This window comes from Quercus lobata, chromosome 2, assembly GCF_001633185.2.
Source record: "Quercus lobata isolate SW786 chromosome 2, ValleyOak3.0 Primary Assembly, whole genome shotgun sequence".
Taxonomy (NCBI): Eukaryota; Viridiplantae; Streptophyta; class Magnoliopsida; order Fagales; family Fagaceae; genus Quercus; species Quercus lobata.
The window spans coordinates 103648648-103671232 of record NC_044905.1 but is presented as its reverse complement, the minus strand read 5'-3'; the positions used below and the strand labels follow the sequence as shown (position 1 = coordinate 103671232).

Sequence of the window (22585 nt, the reverse complement as noted above, 5' to 3'; positions counted from 1 at the left end):
AATTGTACTGTAGCACTATTGCAAAAAATTTTGCAATAGTGGGTTTACAATTTTTTGATGCAAACGTTTTTGAGCCATGAAATGCCAAAAAAACCTTAGATATGGCATTAGCATTCTTCAATGCTAATGCTCTAAAGGAAGAAGAAGACAAAAGTTTTTTTTTTTTAATTTATTTTTTGAGAAGGAAAGAAGGCTAAAGTTTAGTTGCACTTACCTTAGGTTTCCACTTTCCAAAGAGAAACTCAAAAGTATACAGTTGAGTTTAATTTTCTTTAGTAAAGGTCACACCTTTTATGCATTGATCAATATTGGGCCATAATATCCTGTACTTCTTAGGCGAGTTGGTATCTCTCCTAGCATGAAGGTAATACCTTTTTTTTTTACATTGATTAATATTTTCATGGTCGGTAATGGGCTAGGTTGGCTAGTCTGCCTTGTTTTTACTTAGCCCATGGGTCTAGTGAGTTAGGTCAAACAGGCCATTAACCAGTCAACGAGTTAGAAGGGAAAACTCTAGCCCATAAGGCTACCCACATACCTCAAAAATATCGGGTTGGGTTACCTATTAGCCTAGTGGGCTACTGGGTTGGCCTGTGGACCATAAGCTATCTGATTACTCTTATATCAACAACAATTATATCTCATCAATTTTCAATTACATAGATGCAATTGAACTAATCCACTATTTATATCTTTCTTTTTTTTTTTTCTTTTAGAAACCACCATTTATATCTTTAAACACTCCACCTAAGGATACATCTTGTAGTTGACTTAGGGGAACGACCCTTATCATGCTCAAATGCCTAATTTTGGGTGATCATCCATTCCTACCAAAAAGCATCCATATCCTTCCTATTTATGCTTACCAAAGTATGTCATCTCTATACTGTTTAAAAACGTTTTAGTACTTGTTTAACCATTGGAGTATCTTTGATCAACAACCATAGGTCGACATAAGTTGCACTAAGGGTTTGTCTCTCCTTGACACAAATGAACATAGCTTCTCGAAATGGATCAATCTTGTTCAATTGAGCAAGAAAATCTTTATAAAATGTATCAAGGGGACTATTTGAGTAACAAAGAAATTCCCAAAAGCCTATTACCAAAATTAAATAAATCTCTGGGTATGTTGGAGAAAAATGGAATTAAGGTTGAAGTTCAAGTAATAACTTAATAGTAATAATATTATTTATGGTGTCTCACATATGTAATTCATGAGGCTGGATAAATGAAAGGATTAATTGAAAACACTTTAAATTTAAATTATAAAGTGTGTAGGGGCCTTTTTTGTGTATGGTGTATTGGGCTGAGCTGCTTCCTGCGGTGATGGGCCCAAATGTTTTTGAGTAAGGGAGTTGGGGTCGGTCAAATTGTAACTCAACTTGGGCCGGTTTGTGCACAAACTTATGCCTTGTCTGCTAGGAGTAAACTTACGTCAAGCAACACTGTTGCAGACAAGTTACGGTAAGCAGATATAATAATAATAACCAAAACAAAGTATCTGATTATTTAAATAAATGGCTATGTAATCCCTACTTATAAAGCATGATTACAGTCATGATGATGTCAATCACAGAAACAGTAAAGAAAATAATACGAACTAATCAAATAGGCATAAATCAAGTTTTAAGTTTAGTCTGCCGAAGCAAAGCCAAAGAGGGGAGAACGCCTCTTCTCAATGCAAATAATCTCCCAGGAAAAAGATCTTGCCGTGGGGATTAATAGCTTTGAGGGAGTCGGACCTGAATGGTTATTGCCCAAAAAGGAGTCCTTGTTTACGTTTTGGAAGATAGCAAGATTTGAAGGGGGAGAGAGGGAAACCGATCTACCGGTGCATGCCCACTGTATTTTTCTCTCTTTTCTTCTCTGTTTTCTTTCTTATCTTTTTTTTTTTTTTTTACTCTTTTTTTTCTTTCTACTCCGTAAATGCTCTGTTTTTCGATCCCCTTTTCAGGGCACGGCAAGGGCCCTTTTATAGTGCCTGCCGTGACTAATGTTTTACCGTTTTGCCCCTTAACCGCCTTTATCTAGTCTGGGCGTACTTGCCGACCACCAGGTCTGTGCGACATTCATCCTTGCCAGACAGAGGCAGGTTTGTTTTGTTCCTCAGTATACCGTAACACTTCTTCCTGCCACGGTATAAATGCTTTCTCTCTCTACTCTCAAGGCATGCACCCAACGGTTCCCCCTCAAACTTGCCTCTTTTGGGTGGTCTATCATCCCAGCATGACGTACCTCCCAAAAGAGCTCGGGCAGGAACTGCAAAATAGATATTCTCCCCACCACCAAACCATACCCCCTTTACCTCTTACCTTTGGCCCATGACCCCACCACGTCCTATATTGGCTAGGTACAGGCTGGTGGTGCCCGGGCCTTGCGCGTGCTTTCCTTTCAGATGTGTCCAAGAGTCTGCCTGCTGCTCATGCGTCTGTCGTGATCTAGAGGCTCTCCGTCCGTGTTTTCTGACCTTTTATGTGGGCTTTTCTTTGGTTTCCCGCTCCATTCAAAAGTTGTGCTTTGTCTGATGATGGGCCTTACATTTCTTTGGTCCACTCTTGATTTTCTTTATTTCTTGCAACGTTAGACTGTTATTCCTGCCGTAATAACTTAATCCTGCTGGACCTCTTTTGGGCCAGCCGTTTATCCCTTTTCTCAGTGGCCTGTCATGGGCACTGTTTTGCTTTTACTTATGGGCTTCTATGTCCCTTTGGGCTTTCCTTTGGGCATCCACGGCCCGATTGCTTTTTTTGGGCTTCCTCGGCCCGTTTGCTAATTCCACACTCCCATGGGTTTTTTACTAACTTCATTGGACTTCCCCGGCCCAATAACCTTATTCTTATCTTTGGGGTTCATGGGCCTGCCATAAACCCCTTACTCTCTTAGTTTGCATTGCCTTGGGCCTGCGGTGGCCCTTTCTCACTTTTCTACCTCATACACTGCCCGTGGGATGCTATTTCTTTCTTTACTGGCTTCTTTGAGCTCGCTTGCCTCTTTAAGACCCATTTATTTATTTGTTGGGCCTGTGATCTATTTTTCCTGCCGCTTGGGCCTAATGGGTTTTTGCTATCTATTTTGTCAATTCTTTGTTGCCCTCATTATTGGGCTTTCTTTCTGTCTGCCTGGGCTTCCACAAATGGCCCTCAACAAAGTGAAAAAAAATAAATAAAATTTTAAGAACTATATGAAAAAAGTTTAAATTCAATCCGGAGCTGGCGTAAAACACTGATTTTATGCCAGCCAATGAAAAAATGCCACGTTGTTACTTGGCTTGATTCACAATTCTTATCTTCTTCTTTGGATTTTTCTTTCTCTCTCCATTCCCGCTGTAACTCTCTCTTCTCACATCTTTTTTTTTTTTTTTTCCTTTTCCATAGCATCAACGCAGTGGCAATGGGCATTAAATCTGAAAGCAAAAAAGAGAGCCAGAAAACAAGCATATCAACCTTGAAAAGTAAAAGATCTTTAAGCTCCCAAAAAAGCCAGATTCAGCACCAAACAAAACCCACAAAAATTAATCATAAAATATCTCATTTATAAATTTAGAGCCACTTGAAATCATTCAAGATCAGTTCTAAACTTAACATGAAGAGCTAAAAATCCTCCATCACAACACAAAACACAATCAGTAATATTATAAATTAATTAATAAATAAATAAAAGCCAAAAAAGGAAACTTTCAGAGTATCACATTCACTCACATTGGTTCTCTGAAACTACCAAATAGGCATACTTTATTCTAATTTCTAAGACTGTGAACCCAAACAAATAAAGAAGCAAATAATTAGAATGTAGAGTAGCTTCTCTGACACATTCATAGCAATAAACAAACAAAACCCATTCTGATAAACAAAACCCATTAGAACAAATTTCGGCCCATTACGATGTGTTTCAGCCATTTCGATGCGTTTCAGTGAATACCAGCCAAAATGCAAGCTTCAGCCGGAATAAGTTTTGGTGTGACTTTTCTTTTCCTTCAACTTGTTGTAAGGGGGGTGGGGTTGTGCTAGTGGTGTTGGGCTGCCTCCTGCTACACTAAGCCCAAGTTTTTTGGATAAGAGAGTTGGGACCGGCCCAGTTTCAGCTTAAGTTGGTCCGTCTTGTGCGCAAACTAGGTCATGTTTACCAGGGACGTGTTCACGGCAGGCGAAACTGTTTCAGACAAATCGTGGCAGACAGACATAATAATAATAAAATAAACAGAAAATATCTAGCCACTTAATGGGGAATTAACCAAACGGCCCTTAAAATCAATTACAACAGCAATACTAATTGTTTTCTTTTTTTGCGGAGGAGAAAAAGCATAACAGAGAATATCAAATGTTAATACGCATGGGTTAGTCAGAATATTAGGGAAAATCGACCAAAAATCCAATCCGCAAGAGCAGAGCCATAAAGGGAAGAACGTTTCTTCTCAACGCAGTCAATCTCTCAGGAAAGAGTCCTGCCGTGTAGATTAACCGCCCTGAGGGATACGGGTCTGAGTGGTTTTTCTGCGTAGATACTTTAGAGGTTTTCATAGAAGGCCAGATTTCATGAGGGAGAGAAGGGACCAATCTACCGGTACATGCCCACCGTTCTAATTCTCGCTCTTTCTTTCTTTCTTCTCACTCTTTTTCTTTGCTATTTCTTTTAAGTTTTCTATTTTTTAGTCAAAGTTCCCATTGTTCCTCCCCCCCTCTATTCACAGCAAGACCCTCCTTTTATAGTGCATGCCGTGACCAGATTTTACTGTTTTAGCCCTTAACTCCCTTTGTCTGGTTTAGGTGTACTGGCCGACCATCACTGTTCCGTCTGTGTGTCGCCCTCCCATCGCTAGACAATGAAGAGTTTTTTGTTTGCTAGTCTGTCGTGGCACCCTTTCCTACTACGGTCTGGGTTATTTCTCTCTCCCTATCCCTCATGGCATGCACCTAATGGTTCCAACTCAGTTTGCCTCTTTTGAGTAGTAAGTCATCCCAGTAGGACACCTCCCCGAAAGAGCCTGAGCCGGAACCTTCAAAATAGATTTTTCCCCTCTCCCCACCACCAAACCATGCCCTTTGAATCTCTGACCCCTCGACCTCACCATGCTCTGTATTGGTTGGGTACAGGCTGATGGTGCCTAGGCCTTGCGTGTGCCTTCATTCCATATGTATCCAAAACCTGCCTGCTGCCCATTCGTCTGTCGTGATCTAGAGGCTCGCCGTCCGTGTTTTTTAACCTCTTATGTGGGCTGCTTTTTGTTTTCCCGCTCCTCTCAGGAGCTGGGTTTTATTTGATGATGGGCCTTACATTTCTTTGGCCTATTCCTTAGTTTCCCTTATTTCTTGCAATGTTGTTCTGTTATTCCTGCTGTAATAATTTAATTCTGCTGGGCCTCTTTTAAGCCAGCCGTTTATTCCTTCTCCCAATGGCTTGGTGTTGCCACTGGTTTGCTTTTATTTATGGGCTCCTATATCCCTTTTGGCTTTCCTTTGGGCATCCTTGGCCCGTTTGCTTTCTTTGGGCTTCCTCGGCCATTTTGCTAATTCTGCATTCTCATGGGCTTTTTACTAACTTCATTGGGCTTCCCCGGCCCAATAACCTTATTCTCATCCTTGGGGTTTATGGACCTGCCATAAACCCCTTACTTTCTTAGTTTGCATTACTTTGGGCCTGCGGCGGCCCTTTCTCGCTTTTTTACCTCATACAGTGCCCATGGGATGCTTTTTCTCTCTTTCCGGGCTTCTTCAAGCTCACTTGCCTCTTCAAGACCCATTTGTTTATTTTTTGGGCCTGTGATCCATTATTCTTGCTGCTTAGGCCTAATGGTTTTGCTGTTTGCTTTGTCAATTCTTTGTTGCCTTTGTTATTGGGCTTTCTTTCTTTCCACCTGGATTCTCATAAATGGCCCTCAACATTTAGCCCCCTAAACATATGAAACGTTCCTACGGTTCATATGTGAATGAAAAGACATTTCTGTCCTCTCTCCTCTCATCTTTTTTCTTCTTTCTTCGAGGGTCTTTTTAAGCAGTGGACCCCTTCTTATATATATATTATATATATTTTCTTCCCTGCTGCGAACAAGGTTGCCTCTTCGAATTTCCCAATTTGGCAGTTATTCTCTAAGCATAGCCGTCGTTTCATTAATTTCATCCCATTCTGATGGCTGACCTGTCGCCTTTCTTCGTGCCTTTATTAATTACCTGGGTATTTAAAGAGGAATCATTCTGCACTTTAAACACAAACTCCTTCTTTTCCAAGAACACATATTCTCCGTCTCTTACTCTTCACTATCTTTTCCTTTTCAAACACTCGTACCCACCTTCTCCGACTAAGTCCTCTTATCATGTCGCCGGTGAAAAGCCAAGGCTCTTCCCGCCATAAAGGGAAGGCAATCGCTTCCGACTCTCCCACCGTTCCTGACGTAGGCGAGGAGATGGAACACTCCGAGTCGGAGCAGTCCACTGGGGAAGAGACACAGCGCGACCCCAACAGTGAATGCGCCCCTTTGATCGATCCGTGGTATGAAGTCCACCCTCACTTTCCGAAAGTTCTTGGTAACTATGCGTCGTCACCGCCGGGTCGCGTATGGCTTGCCCTTGGCCGGCGAAACCTCGACGTCTCTTGGGCTCCGTTAGCGTCTTCAATCCCTGATCTAGCCATTCGCCAAGGCATCTCACTTCCAATACCCATTCACTTCGAATTTAGGTGGCACTGCCTTGGGTTGGAGAGAATGGGTCGACAGTGAGTTATCTAATGCGGGCTTCATGGGGTTGTTGCAACGAGCCGGCGTCTTGAAAGCTATTGTCTCATTTCGTTGCTTGTCGAACGTCCGCGACCTCTACAACCTCCGACATTTGGTCCGACGGTGGTGTACCACCACCCACACCTTCTTTTTCTCATGCGGTGAACTCACCGTTACCCTTGAAGACGTGGCCAATCAGTTACTTCTACCTATTCTTGGTGATGCCGATCCTGCCACTCTAGAGTTTTCTCTGGAAGAAGAGGCTATTGAGGCCGAACTGAGGAAAAGGATGGTCGGAAATGCCAAACTGTCATATTGGGTTAGTTCTTCTTCTAAGTTTTCTGTAGTTGCTCGCCGCACAGCTTTTGTTGCGTTTTGGCTTTGTAAATTTGTTTTTGGGTCCCACCCCACTATGCCATAAAGCCTTTGTACTTTCGTTTAGCCATCAAAATATCTGCTGGGGTGAGCATGTCATTGGCTCCCATGTTCTTAGGGCATCTGTATGTCCAATTAGACATTCTGCGTAGTGACGAGAGTCAGGCTGAGTCCTGCCATATAGTTACCTCTTCCGTCCACTGTACCATACTACAGCAGTTGTTATTTGAGCGTTGTGCTCAATACTTGGCAAAGTGTAAACCTGCTTGTTTTGCTAGAGATAAGTACCAGACATGTCCGAGGATAATTACTGACTTTTGTGGTAGGTTTGAGTCTAATTTTCCGCTTGCTTTCCGTTGGTCTAGCTTGAAGCCCATTGGTTATTCTGTTGTCGAGTCTTTTGATGAGGGCGTCGGTTTTTCTTGGAAGACTTATAGAAATTTGGGTGCAAATTATACATGTATAGATTCTGCCATAGGTTCGTTTGTTGACACCATTGGTACTACTACCTCCTTGGCTAGTTTTGATGAAACGGGGATTACTTATCTGGCGGCCACTAATGCCGGATGGCTACCTTACCTAACCGACAAAGGCATTAGGTTCGTTCACTATCCTGCTAACCAGGTAAGAAGGCAGTTTAGGTTAGATCAGGATATCCCCGATGACATTTCCTTCCTTATGGAATCTCCTACTTCAGTCCGCCCTTTTCTACGGCATACTGCCTTTGAATTTTGGAAGCAGTGCTTCAGTGCCGTTACAGTTCCCGGTTCACTAAGGGAGGGCCTCTGTACTCCTCCCATGCACGGTTATTGGCAAGCGATGATGACTACATTCGTGGATGAGCTAGTGGGTAGCTGTGCCTTCTCTCTTATTCCCCCTGATGGGCTTGGTATGGTCATCTCGGTTAACCCTCGCTTGCTTCTCCCTTCCAAATCTGTTTTGGTGTATGCTAGGAGACAGAACCGGTCAGCCATCTTTGAATGGGACGCAGAGAAAAAAGGATGGTACTGGCATGCTGGCGATTATCCTCCTGGTTGGGAGAAAAATGTCAAAGTAATAAACATCTCTGTATCGAGTAAGAAAGCTCCTGTCAAGCTTAAATCTGTCGGCAAATCCAAGCCTGCCACCCCACTACCACCTACAGGTGCTTTCCTGGCTAGCAGAACCCGAGGTAGCAAAAGGAAGACAACCCCTCATCCTGTGTCTGCTGCTGAGCGAAAGGTAAGTTATCTCTCCTTTTTTTGAAAAAAAATACCTTTTAACTTTCTTGCGGCTAACCTTGCTAATTTCCTCTTTCTCCTTTCTTTTAGTCTAAGCATAAGGAGGACTCGTCAGTTACCCGCCCTATTCTGCTTGATGAGCCCGAATCTAAGGTACGTCTCTTTTCTTCACTTCTCTTTTTTCTTTTTCGCACGTGTTCCCTCTACTATGTGTCTTTTGTTTTACTTCTCATTGTTAATAATTCATTTGGTCTTCACATCAGTATTTGTATTCACCTTCTTCCCCTTTTTCTTTTTTAGGAGGAGTCTGAACCTCTATCCATATATCGCCCTACTGCCGAAGAGATTTTTGCCTCCATGGGTGTACCCATGGAAGGCTTTTTCAATGGGGTCGATGTGGTATTCGCAACACCCGCTCCCTTTACTACTGCATATAAGGCTCCTGCCAAAGCTCCCACCCTTTCTGCCGAGCCGGTACCCAGAGAAGAGGGTACTCATACCGAAGGGGTTGGTGAGACTACACCTCTGCCCGCCGAGACACCTGCTCCTCCAGAGAGAGCCATTTCTCCTGCTGATGTTCAGACTAAGACTGCTCCCTTTGTTCTGCCGCTTGTTATTTCCACCAGTGAACCCCTTGTAGTTATCTCCCAGGCTGTAAAGGGCGGTGCTTCCCTTGTTGTTACTCCTTCCTCCATTCCCGGTTTCGCTACCCATGGTCCTGATACGGACTGAGGGGTCTGATGACATTCTTGAGGATCTTGATGATGCGCCTATCCTGAAGAAGAGGATTTCTGATTTCGATGAAGAGGAGAGTGCTTCGCCCGAACCTGACTTCATGGGTATGTATCTTTCCTCCCCTTCTCTTTCTTTTTTTTTTTTTTTATGTGTACTTGCGTTTCATTTGTACGCCTATCTCCCTGCTTGCAGAGACTTTTGAGGAGCCAGAAATCGCAGCAGGCGTGGGAATGCCTACTCCTGCCACACCAGTAGCACCCATTCCTGTCGCACCTTCAGCACCCTTTTCAGCCGTAACTACTACACCTGCTTCTGCTGTACCTATAGTACTTGTTTCCGCTACACCCGCAGCCCCCATTCTTGGTTGCTCCGGCAAGTTTCCTTTCCCATTTATTATATTCTTTTTTTTTTGTAAATCTTCTCTTCCCAGACTATGGTTTCTCATTTTGCCTCGCGTTTTTCTTTATAGGTCCACTTCCTACTGCCCCTTCTCAGTTTGAGGTGGGTAGCAGTTCTACCACCGTCCTGAACTCCGCGAATGATGTTGCAACCTTCTTTGCCCGCTTTGACCAGCCAGAAATTAATGACCTTGGCTCGGCAGACTTCTGGGCTTCTGGTCCTCCTTATGTGGATTTTTATGGCTTCTGAGTTCCCGAGGATTGCGTTTCTCACTTGGTGATGATCTACAACAGCCGTGGCAATTTTATGCAAGAATTTCGTCTTGGCCGTTCTGCTAGGGAGCATTTCTTGAAGATGCTGGGATGCGTGCTGAACGACATTGAGCATAGCTTTATTGATTCTATCTCTGCCGAGAGGATCCTACAGTGGAGGGTCGTAGTTCAGGAGCTTATCAGCGTGGGTTTTGCTGTGGAGTTTGTTCTAGATCACCTCCGTGAGGTTGCCCGAGCCCTTTTAACGAGGAGAGTTCAGCCAGCCGTTGATGCTATAGATGCCCGTATCGAGCTTTTGAAGAAAGAAGTGGCGGATTTGGAGGGTTGTTGCGAGCACCTTCTTTCCGGCATTGGTGGGCCCAGTCGTTTTGGAGACTAGACTCTCATTTCCGGACTCCATTGATGATGACGCAATTCCCTTCCCTTTTCTTTGCTTTCCTGTTTTTGTTATGTCGCACAGGACACTTATATGTTTCCTATAGTATTTATTTAGCGTGTGTTTGCCACAGTTTTGGTTTGTAATCATGATGCTACACTTTGCTACTTCTTTTACTATTGCTATGACATGGTGCTAATACTTCGTACTTTTTCATTACATATTCATGAAAGCACATTATAATTTTTTCTTCTGTGACATAATCACTTGGAGGAATAAAAAGCAGTGAAGGAAACATAAAAGTTTTTTAACAAAAAAAAGGGACAACCACATAACTCTTTTCCCTAAGCATAATAACGTTTCAGCCATTTCCCATTGATGGGATCCATTAAATCCCTGCCATCCATTTGAGTTAGGCGATAATACCCACTTTGATGCGCTTCCCTTATTTATTACAAGGGGTCCCCCCCACTTTGGTGCAAACTTAGATGGTCCTACCAGGCCTCGCCTGACATAGTCTGCCACCTTTAACACAAGTTGTCATTCTGCGAACACTCTTTCCTTGGTCATCCTGCCGTAGGTTTCAGTCATCTTTTGTCTGTATCTTCGGCTGCGTTCTTGGGCCTCTTCTCTCTTTTCATCAAGCCCTTTTAGGTCCTCGTACCTTTCTGTCGCGAAGACTTCTTCCTCCTTTTCCTTTTCTCACGTCTGCATGACCCTCAGAGACGGTGTCATTATTTCTGCCAGGTTCACTACCTCAGTTCCGTAGACTAAGGAAAAGGGTGAAAAGCCTGTGGTTGACTTTGGTGATTTTCTGTAAGCCCAGAGAGCATCTGGCAGGTGCGTCGCTCATCCTCCCGTATACTCTTGGCTCATTTTACTGATGATTTTTATGAGAATTTTGTTTATTGCCTCTGCTTGCCCATTCCCTTGAGGGTAATAAGGTGATGACCAGTGGTGTTTGACTTGGAAGAACTCTAGCATCTTTCTTACATCACTGTTGACAAATGGTATGCCATTGTCACTGATGATCCTGTGAGGCACCCCAAACCTTACAATTATATTTTCTTTGATGAAATTTGCCACTGCTCCCCCTGTGGCCTTACGAAGTGGCACTGCTTCTGCCCACTTAGTAAAATACTCTGTAACCACTAGTATCCATATGTATCCACATGATGGTGGGTTGACTGGCCCTACTAAATCTAGCCTCCAAGTGTGAAAGGGTCATGGGGTGACCATGCTATGTAAATCCTGCGGATGAGTATGAATCAAGTTGGCTTGTACTTGACAACTGTGGTACTTTTTTTACAAATTCTGCCGCATCTCTTTTCGTGGTTGGCTAGTAGTAGCCCATCTACAACGGCATCTGTAAAGCTTTTTCTTTCCCTGGTGTTCACCACATTCCTCTGAATATACTTCCTTTATCATTTCTTTTGCTTCTTCAGGGCCCAAACACCTCAAAGGGTCCCCATCATATCCCTTTTTGAAAAGGACCATGTTATGCAAGAAGTAGCATGTTGCCAACCTCTTAAGCTTGTATCTTTCACTGTGCTTTTATGGCAGGATGTCTTCTGTTAAGTATTGCATGAAATGGCTCCTCCAATCCTCGCTGACGAATACAGCGTAACTTTCCTCCCTGTCTGCCGTAAACTGGCAGGTCCCACACTGGGTTTGGACTTGATCTACATCTTTACCCATACTTGGCCAATAGAAGCCTGCCCTCTGAAGTCTGCGGTAAAGACTTACTTCTCCGCAGGACCCGCAAGTCTTGTCATGTATTTCTTTCAATTTTCTCTGGGCTTCTTCCTACCCCACGCATTTGGATAAGACCCCACCTGGCATCTTGAGGTACAACTCCTCTCTTACCAAGGCGTAGTCTTTTAGTATCTTTAATTCTGCTGCATCGTCTCCCTTTATCAAGATTTCCTTTATGGGGATCCGCCAATCCCCTTCGCCCTGTTCCTCCCGGAACTTTTCCTTCAACACCTCGATGATGGATTCTTCCCTCTTGCTGACTTCTATCCTGGTGCTATTCCCTTTGAAGATTATTTGCGAACCCAGTGCGACTAATGCGTCCGCAATTCAATTTTCGTTTCTCGGAGCATGCTCTATTTCGAAAGTTGAAAATTTTTCTTCCATCCTCTGGGCCATCGCTCTGTATGGGGCTAGGCTAGGCTCCTTTAAGGAAAGGCTTCCTTTGGCTTGGCAGAAAACCAAGTTCGAATCTCCCAATACCCTCAAATGTTTGACTCCCATTTCGAGAGCCATGGCAAGCCCGGTTAGGTAGGCTTCGTACTCTACTGTGTTGTTTGAACAGGGGAATTCTAGCTTAAATGACAGCGCCACTGCCTTGTCTTCTTCATGATACAAAACTACTCCCATCCCTCCGGAATGGGTAGTAGAAGACCCATCGAATTTCATTACCCACTGTTCTCTAACCTCTTCTGCCATGGCTACTTCTCCTGGAACTTCATCATCCAGCGGAAATTCTTCCTCTCCTGGAAACTGTGCCAATAGATCTGTTATAGCCTGACTTTTCACAGCCCTAGGTGTCCCCATTCTCAAGTCGTATTGTGATAATCGCAGCAACCACTGGGATATTCTGCCGGAGAGGATCGGTTGTTGTAATAGAGCTTTAATGGCATGGGACTTAGTCATCAGCCATACTTCGTAGGCCAAGAAATAGTGACGCAACCTCTCCGAAGCGTATACAATGGCCAGGCATGCTCTCTCTGCCCTTGGGTAACGAGTTTCTAAATCTTTTAAGGCGTGGCTGATATAGTATATTGGCTACTCAGCACCACTTCCATCTTCCTGAGCGATTAGTGCACCGATGGCATACGAGTTGGTGGCCAAATAAAGTAGCAGTGGTCTTTTATAGATAGGGGCCTGCACCGTGGGGAGGTTCATCATTATCTGTTGTAGCCTTTTGAAGGCCGTCTACTGCGCTTCCCCCCACTCAAAACTTTGCCCCTTCTTGAGCAACTTAGTGAAGGCAGAGGTGATTGTAGGGATGAATCTCCGGATATATGAGACTTTTCCTAAGAAGCTCTTCAACTCTTTTACTGTGGCCAAAGGTCTCATTGTTGTTATGGCCGTGGCTTTGGCCGGGTCCACGTCTATGCCTCTGCTATGAACCAGGAAACCCAGGAATTCCCAGAGGACACTTCGAATGCACACTTAAGGGTATTCATTCTTAACTTAAAAGCTCTGCATCTTTCGAATACCCTTTTTAACACGCAAAAGTGTTCTTCTCTCCTTCTTGATTTAACCACTATGTCATCCACATAGTCTTCTAGCTCCTGGTGCATTATATCGTGAAATATGGCCGTCATTGCTCATTGATAAGTTGCGCTTGCATTTTTTAACCCGAAGGGCATCACAGTGTAATAGAAATTGCCCATGGGTGTTCTAAAAGCAGTTTTCTCTGCATCCTTTGATGCCATCCTAATCTGATTGTATCCACTGAAACCATCTATGAACAAAAACATAGCGCTTCCTGCCGTGGAATCTATTAGTAAATCCATGTTTGGAAATGGGAATTCGTCCTTTGGACAGGCTTTGTTGAGATTTCTAAAATCTACACAGCATCTTATCTGGCCGTTCTTCTTCATCACTGGTACTATGTTGGATAGACAGCGAGGATGCTGAATAAGCTTGATGAATCCTGCGGCCAGCAACTTCTGCACCTCTTTAACTATCTGCCCTTCTAATTCTGTGTGAAATATCCTGGCAGGCTGGGCCACCGGCTTGGCCCCTGGGTCTACATTTAATGTATGCGCAACTAGCCCGGGATCCAGTCCTGGCATTTCACTGTAGTCCCAAGCGAAATCGTCTTTAAATTCTTTCAATAGCAGTATCAGTTCTGACTTCTCCTTTTCTGTCAGGCTTGCACTAATTGAGATAGGCCTTAGTTCTTGTGAATTAGACCCTAGGTCAACTTCCTCCAATTCTTCCTCTGCCACAACATGTGTGTCCTTTTCTACCGCAACTTCCCCATCCTTCTCTTCTTCCTTTCCCAAACTTTCTTGAGCGACACAACACGCCAAACTCCCGTATTGCCCTTTTTGGGTGGGGCCTGCTTGCATCTCACTCGTGGGCCCCACGTGCCTTCATAACTTATACACAATCCTGCCATCAAGGCCTCGGACCCTGATGCACTGGGGTGTGTCGTCTGGCTCTACGGTAGGCACTTCTTTCCTTTTCTTCTTTCGCGCCAGTAGCTCCCTTAGATTGGGTTCTGGGTCACCTTGGACATCTTCACACCTAGCCACGAAGGTACCTCGCAGTTTTGAAACCAAGTTTTCCCCAGACGGAGCCCATTGGTCGTAAAACATGGTTTCCACTAAGTGAGCTTCTACCTGCTCGAATGGTAAGGGGTTTCCAACTATACGTATCATCCTGCCATTCAATCTTCCTTTCACACATTGGTGGTAGGTGGATGGGACCAGTCAGTGCTTGTGTAACCAGGGCCTTCCCAAGAGCACATGATAGGATACTTTCATTCTAACCACATGGAAACGAGCTAAAGAAGCTATAGGGCCTACTTTCAACCACAACTGAATGTGGCCTACAGTGCACTCACTTCTTCTACCGAACCCCGTTACTTCCATCGGGCATCCTTGGATCTTTCTTTCTGAAATTCCTGCTGCTTGCAAGGTGCTCAACGGAATGAGGTTTACGGAAGCACCCATATCTACCAAGGCTTTCTTGATGAGGATTTGATTTATGGACGCTACTAAATAGAGAGGCCTCCTGTGATCCGGGTGTCCTACCTCCATATACTCACTGCTGAACGTGATCTCTGTTGATTCCTGTAGGAGGGCTCTGTCTTCTTGCATTTCTGTTGACAAGCACTCTACCCCTGCCCTGGAGGCGATACTCACCAAAGCCTCCGTGGCTATCTTTCTTTCCTTTACGTTGAGTCCTAACTGGTCAAATAAGTTTTTGAACTTGGCACTCTGCTGTAGAGTGGTAATCGCTGCGGCAGGCAAGGCCAAGTTCTCTTCCTCGTCCTCTCCCAGGTCTGCGCATATTACCACTGCTGCTATACCCTTTCCCTTGTGGTTCGGGAGTGGGTTTCTTTGGACTTCCTGCTGGGTTGACTCCAATGTGACTTCTTTAATCCTGCGGTGCACCAACCTGCGAAGAGCCCAACATTCTGCGGTGGAATGTTGTACATAGTTGTGCAAGCGGCAGAAGCGAGGATCTCTTTTTTCTTCCTATGTGGGCTTTTTGGAAACCTGGTTGGGTTTAAAGATCCCGTTCACTATTCATTTGTCTAGCAGCACATCCAACTCCTTAGGAGTACATGGTATGGGTGAGGGCGTATCATACTCCCTCCCTTCTGTTTTCCTTCTCCACTCTCCAGTGGACACCGCCATAACCTGCGGGGCATTTCTTTTGTCCGAACTGGGTTTTACAGATTGAACCGTCTTCCTAACTTTCTACAACAGCTGTGCAAATTGGGAAATTTCTAGATTTTCCAGGACAGCTCTGAATTCCTGAATCATGTTAGTCATGCACATTTTTACTAAGGTCCTTTCTTCACAATGGTCGTAGCAGTCAAGTGCTATGTCCCTGAACTGCTTGATGTATTCCATCAAATCCTCGCCATTCCTTTGCTTGGTCGCTTGCAGGGTTGCGAGTGTTACCGTTTCCTCTTCGTGGAAGTACTTAGTGCAAAATACATCCACCATGTTATCCCAAGTTAGGATCAATCCTAGTTTTAAGCCGATGTACCAGGTGTATGCCCGGTCACACAGTGACTTTGGAAACTCCCGCAGACATAGGTCTTCGTCTGCTACGTAAAGGCCAAGGGTATCAATAAATTTGCTCACGTGCTCAACAACACTTCCCTTCCTGCCATCGAATTGTGCAAAGGCCCTTGGCTCATACCTCTCGGGGTATGGTTTGCTGAGTACCTTTAGAGGGTAAGGAGGTCTTCGTGCGTAAAACCTCTCCTTTGGTGTTCTGGCTCTCTCTTTCTCCAGGAAAGCCGCTACTTCAGCCATAGTAATGAAGCGCTGTTCTGCATTCCGTGGGACACCTCCTGCCAATGTCTTCTCTTTGTCTGCCGCATGTTCTGGGTCATGCTAGCTGCCTTTCTCCTTTGTTTTGTCTGCTTTTAGTTGACGGATCTCTTCCATTGGCACCTTCCGTTTGGTTAAGTTGCTGTTGCTGGGGCGTTGTTGGCCTGGATTCTGCTTGCGAGGGTACGACACTCATATTCCGTGTCGTCCTGGACTTTGGTGACATTGTTTGCGAGGGGCTTTATTTATTTTTTTTTTTACCCCTATCTGCTTCCCAACTCCCCAGCGAAGTCGCCAATTGTAAAGGGGGGTGGGTTGTGTTAGTGGTGTTGGGCTGCCTCCTGCTGCACTAAGCCCAAGTTTTCTAGATAAGAGAGTTGGGATCGGCCCAGCTTCAGCTTAAGTTGGTCCGGCTTGTGCGCAAACTAGGCCAAGTCTGCCAGGGACGTGTTCACGGCAGGCAAAACTGTTTCAGACAAATCATGGCAGGCAAACATAATAATAATAAAATAAATAGAAAGTATCTAGCCACTTAATGGGGAATTAACCAAACGACCCTTAAAATCAATTACAACAGCAATACTAATTGTTTTCTTTTTTTGCGGAAGAGAAAAAGCATAACAGAGGATATCAAATGTTAATACGCATGGGTTAGTAAGAATATTAGGGAAAATCGACCAAAAATCCAATCCGCAGGAGCAGAGCCACAAAGGGAAGAACGTTTCTTCTCAACGCAGTCAATCTCTCAGGAAAGAGTCCTGCTGTGGAGATTAACCGCCCTGAGGGAAACGGGTCTGAGTGGTTTTTCTGCGTAGATACTCTTGAGGTTTTCATAGAGGGCCAGATTTCATGAGGGAGAGAAGGGACTAATCTACCAGTGCATGCCCACCGTTCTAATTCTTGCTCTTTCTTTCTTTCTTCTCACTCGTTTTCTTTGCTATTTCTTTTAAGTTTTCTATTTCTTAGTCAAAGTTCCCGTTGTTCTTCCTCCCCTCTGTTCACAGCAAGACCCTCCTTTTATAGTGCTTGCCGTAACCAGATTTTACTGTTTTAGCCCTTAACTCCCTTTGTCTAGTCAGGGTGTACTGACCGACCATCACTGTTCCGTCTGTGTGTCGCCCTCCCATTGCCAGATAAGGAAGAGTTTTTTGTTTGCTAGTCTGCTGTGACACCCTTTCCTGCTACGGTCTGGGTTATTTCTCTCTCCCTATCCCTCATAGCATGCACCTAATGGTTCCAACTCAGTTTGCCTCTTTTGGGTAGTAAGCCATCCCAGCAGGACACCTCCCCGAAAGAGCCTGAGTCGGAACCTTCAAAATAGATTTTTCACCTCTCCCCACAACCAAACCATGCCCTCTGAATCTCTGACACCCCGACCTCACCATACTCTGTATTGGTTGGGTACAGGCTAGTGGTGCATGGGCCTTGCGCGTGCCTTCATTCCATATGTGTCCAAAACCTGCCTGCTGCTCATTCGTCTGCCGTGGTCTGAAGGCTCTCCGTCTGTGTTTTTTGACTTCTTATGTGGGCTGCTTTTTGTTTTCCCGCTCCTCTCAAGAGCTGGGCTTTATTTGATGATGGGCCTTACATTTCTTTGGCTCATTCCTTGGTTTTCCATATTTCTTGCAATGTCGTTCTGTTATTCCTGCTGTAATAATTTAATTCTGCTGGGCCTCTTTTAGGCCAGCCGTTTATTCCTTCTCCTAGTGGCTTGGCGTGGCCACTAGTTTGCTTTTATTTATGGGTTCCTATGTCCCTTTTGGCTTTCCCTTAGGCATCATTGGCCCGTTTGTTTTCTTTGGGCTTCCTCGGCCCTTTTGCTAATTCTGCATTCCCATGGGCTTTTTACTAACTTCATTGGGCTTCCTCGGCCCAATAACCTTATTCTCATCCTTGAGGTTTATGAGCCTGCCATAAACCCCTTATTTTCTTAGTTTGCATTGCTTTGGGCCTGCAGCGGCCCTTTCTCGCTTTTCTACCTCATACACTGCCCATGGAATGCTTTTTCTCTCGTTCTGGGCTTCTTTAAGCCCACTTGCCTCTTCAAGACCCATTTGTTTATTTCTTGGGCCTGTGATCCATTATTCCTGCCGCTTGGGCCTAATGGTTTTGCTGTCTGCTTTGTCAATTCTTCGTTGCCTTTGTTATTAGACTTTCTTTCTTTCCACCTGGATTCTCACAAATGGCCCTCAACACTTGTTTCTGTCTGAAACTTTCAAATTTAATGCCCACTGCCACTGTGTTGATGCATGGATTAGTGTAGGGAAGATGAGTACACAAGAGAAGGAAAGCAATGGATTTGATGGTATAGAAATGAGAAGAAAAAAAAAAAAAAAAAAAAAAAAAGAAGAAGAAAGAGTTAATAGAGGGAGCGGAGAGAGAGAAAATCTGAAGAAGAAGAAAATGAATGGGTCCATGAGAGGAGAGAGATAAAACACAAAAATATGTGAATTAACGATGTGACATATTTTTATTGCCGGCGTAACTTTTACGCTAGTTCCGGACCGAATTTAATCTCGATATGAAAAACATATCTCAATTAAATTGTATGATTCGCAATTGTGCAAATAAATAAATAAAAAGAATTCATTGGGTTGGTTCAGCCCAATCAAGTAAACACAGCCCAATTTAGTCAAAAAAAAAAAAAAAAGTAAACACAGCCCAAAACCAAACCAAACCAACAAAACCAAATGCTAGCTAGGATATTGATATCATCATCATCCACTAACAATTCTCATTTCCATTCTCAAAGAAAGAAGAAGAACAAACAGTGTAGAGACTAGAGAGAGAGAGAGAGAGAGAGAGAGAGAGAGGAATGGCGAAGAAGCCACTGGGACCCACGGGAGAGTTCTTCAAGAGGAGGGACGAGTGGAGGAAGCACCCGATGCTGACGAATCAGTTCCGGCACGCCACTCCTGGCCTCGGCATCGCCCTCGTTGCCTTTGGCGTCTACCTCGTCGGCGAGCAGGTCTACAAAAGGATCCTCGCTCCCTCTCCTTCTCACCACCACCATCAATCTACTTCCGCTGCTTCTCACTGAGGTCAGTCCCCATCCCACTCATTCCCATATCTCTCTTCTCTGATATATTTCTTCGATCCTCTACTTTATGTTGATTTTGACACCAACCCATTTGAGCTTATGCTTTTTGGTGAAATGGGTTTCCTGTATTGTGATTGGTTTTGGCGAATTGGGTCTCAAACCCCTGAAATTGTTTTAGGTGCTTGTTCTGTTAAAAATTGGTTTTTGTGAAATGGGTCTGCCTCCATCTTGTACTTTATGCTGATATTGACGTCGAATCATTTGAGCTTATGCATTTTGGTGAAATGGGTTTCTTGTATAATGACCGGTTTTGGAAAAATGGGTCCGAAGTCTCTGAAATTGTTGGGTTTTGTTCTTTTATAGATTGGTTTATGCGAAATGGGTCTGCTTCGATTTTGTGCTTTGTGCCGATAATGACGTTGACCCATTTGAGCTTATGCTATTTGTGAAATGGGTTTCCTTTGATATCGTCTTTTACTAAACAGAGATCCTGATATTGTTATCTCCACATCACTTTGTTGAAATGGTGATTTTACAAGCTAACCCTCGATTGATTCAATATTTTGTTTAATGTAAGGTAATTGATTGATAATTTTTGAGAGGTATCTGTTTTATTTTTCCATGTAATGGAGAGATGATGCTGTTACTTATCTGTTTAAGTAGGTCTGAGATAGTGCCTTTTACTCTTTTCTGCTAAATGAATGTGGGGTTGAGTTTTTACCATTGGGATAGATGTCAGCAATTCGTTGCTAGTTGATAGTTCTGTAGCAGCATTAGGGAGCCTCAAGTTATCATCCATCAACTTACATACTTAAGCTCAAAGTTTTAATTGGTTTTGCAACATGATTGAAGCACTTGTGAGGCTGGACATGATTCTAATTTCAAGAATGTCATTGACCTCAATGTGCTCATGTTTTTAATTTCAATTGATATTGTAGTTGCAGAAGAGCACCTGTAACTTAGAGTTAATCATAACAGTAATTGACAGGGCACCGGGTGACTGAAGTCACTTGACTAAAGAATTATAGAATGTCTAGCTTGCTGTGGTTTTGTGTAACTATAGTAATGTTAATAGATGATTTAGCATTAAAGTTTATAATCAGCACATCATATGGTGATTTGACTACTAATAAATGAAATGTCATGATATATCATCAACATTGTTATCATAAAGATTTTTTTGTTGTTTTTGTTTGGTGTGTCTATCTTTCCTTATTATCATCTTCATTATGTAGTTGAAATAGTATTCTCCTGGCATGGTTTTTCCCAATGTAAATGAACTTTTACCTTGTAGTTGAGTCTTGCTTTTATTTATTTATTGATTGGTGAGTTACACTTGCATCTAGTGGGTTCAGCACCTCACCTTCCTCTCATTTTTATAGGAGAAGGAAGTGCCATTTCAGTTAGAACTCATTTGCTGGTTGAGATTCACTTTTCTATAATCAAATAATTAATGTACTTGTATGTTGTACTTCTTTTATGCTAAAAGCTCTGGCTGAAATGGCAGCTCTTTCCCCCCATAAGAAAGAGTGGAGTGCAAGTTTGTGGATTCAAAACCCACTACCAATGCATAAAACAGAAATAAAAATCTTGTAAATGTTTTCTGTTGGTGGTGCCTTCTATGCATGAATTGAATTATAGTATTCCTAGAATCAAAGAGAGCTCCGATGTAATATGATGGTATAGATGCTGAAAATTAACCATAGAGTTTGACAGAGTGAATGTCATTTTTCTGGTTGTGACTTGTGTTTTGCAAGAATCCGGTTTGTCACATGCCCTAGCAAGCAGCACTCCAAGAGCATCTCAAAAGAGAAAAAAAAAAAGAGGGGGGGGGGGGGGGGGGGGGGGGGAGTCTCATTCAACGGAGTGAATGTCATATTACACTCACTTGGTACACAACATACACGCACACCACTTTTGCACATAAATCGTGAGTTGAAGTCACGATTTCCAAGTTAGAAATCATGACTTCAAGTTATTTATATATTAAAAAAAAAAAATCATGACTTCAAGTCACGATTTTAGTTCAAAAAAGTGTGTAACAGGCTTGTGTGTAAGAAACATTTCCCTTTTAGTTAATATCTTAACCTCTGTACATGATATAACATGGCCAAGTTATTTGCTACCTGAAAAAGCTGGTTGCAAACAAGAGATAACCAAACTGCTCTTACTTTTGTTTTGGTGTTTTAAAAATAATTTATGTTCTTTGTAAATTGATTATTTGACAAATAGCTGATCTTGCAGATGGGCTCTTGGTGAAAGGAAGCTCAGGCGTTCTTGTATTTCAGCATTCCTCTTTTTGGTTTGGTGTTGAATAAAAAGTATCTTAATTTCCATGGGACTTGAAGCATGTAATTTTTATGTTGTTTCATAACTTGGAACGTGGAACTTCTAGCAGCATGTTGAATCTACCAAAGTTTTATTTTTTTGATAATCTCTACCGAAGTTATATGAGTAAGGATTTGCTGCAAACTAGATTATGTGGCAACTTGTGAAGCTAACATGTGTCCTAGGCCATGTGCATGTCACATGACCAGCAAAGCTAACTTAACCACAGTTAAAACCAACAGCCTCTCTCTTTCTCTCTATACCAACCCAAGTAAAACAAAACCCCTTTAATCTCTCACTTGTCATTCCAGCACTCATCTCTCTCTCCGAGTCTCTCTACACCACCGTTTGCCGCCGTTGTTGTCCCTTGACAGCGATACCTCAGTCTGCTATGCTCACCACCTCACGGTAAAAAACAAAAGGACCATTTTTTAATTTGCAAAGCCACAAGATTTAGAGGTTAAGAACGAAGCAAAGCTAAATAACTCAAATATGTTATCCTCTGAGTTTGATAAGAACGCCAAGCATGTTAATGGATTGCTAGGTTTAGGCTTCAAATCTGGGTTTTGTTCTTCTTGTTCTTGTTTATATTTTTGTTCTTCTTTTTTTGTTTCTTCAACCCAGAATTTTCCTCCTTTCATTCCTCAAAAGAATCATGTGAATATGGACATGGAACTAAGCGTGGAAGAAAGGAACCCACTCTTTGTTGTGCTTTTGATCTTAATGTAGCCCGAATTGCTCAAGATGATGGGTTTAAGGAATTTTTGGTTTTTGGTAGAAAGGAATTTTTCTAGATTTGGTTAAACTTCTCAGTGAATAGATCTGGGTTTGAGTTTTTAATTTTTTGAATTCAATATCTATATTCTCAGTCCCCATTTCAAGCAAAACTTCCCAAAAATAATTCTTCTCTTTTTACCTTGACAATTCTACGCGGGAAATTTGAAGTGAATCAAATGTTATATTTACAGCTAAATCTACCTAATTAAACCATGTGTCAATCACACCCAAAATATATATATTCCCATTTTTTGTAAAAGAGTAAGACTAAATGGAGGAAGAAATGAGTGTTTTGGCTTAATTGAGAATAGTTGACCAACCACCA

At 43.1% G+C, this 22585-nt stretch overlaps 2 protein-coding genes across 2 annotated transcripts; one reads left to right on the top strand and one right to left on the bottom strand.

Annotated features, from left to right (window-relative positions):
• Nucleotides 1-12165: 12165 nt before the first annotated feature.
• Nucleotides 12166-12741, bottom strand: LOC115974114. The gene has a single exon (XM_031094330.1). It carries the CDS (start codon nucleotides 12739-12741, stop codon nucleotides 12166-12168), a length of 576 nt encoding a protein of 191 aa, XP_030950190.1.
• Nucleotides 12742-18804: 6063 nt separating this feature from the next.
• On the top strand, nucleotides 18805-21609 carry LOC115977665 (NADH dehydrogenase [ubiquinone] 1 beta subcomplex subunit 3-B-like). The gene is made up of 2 exons (XM_031099678.1): nucleotides 18805-19156; nucleotides 21400-21609. Exon 1 carries the CDS (start codon nucleotides 18931-18933, stop codon nucleotides 19153-19155), a length of 225 nt encoding a protein of 74 aa, XP_030955538.1. The 5' UTR covers nucleotides 18805-18930; the 3' UTR covers nucleotide 19156; nucleotides 21400-21609.
• Nucleotides 21610-22585: the final 976 nt, after the last annotated feature.

Bases quoted from the DNA above. Each gene is read 5' to 3' on its own strand.
- LOC115977665 (XM_031099678.1), top strand. From the start codon at position 18,931: ATGGCGAAGAAGCCACTGGGACCCACGGGAGAGTTCTTCAAGAGGAGG.
- LOC115974114 (XM_031094330.1), bottom strand. From the start codon at position 12,741: ATGACTAAGTCCCATGCCATTAAAGCTCTATTACAACAACCGATCCTC.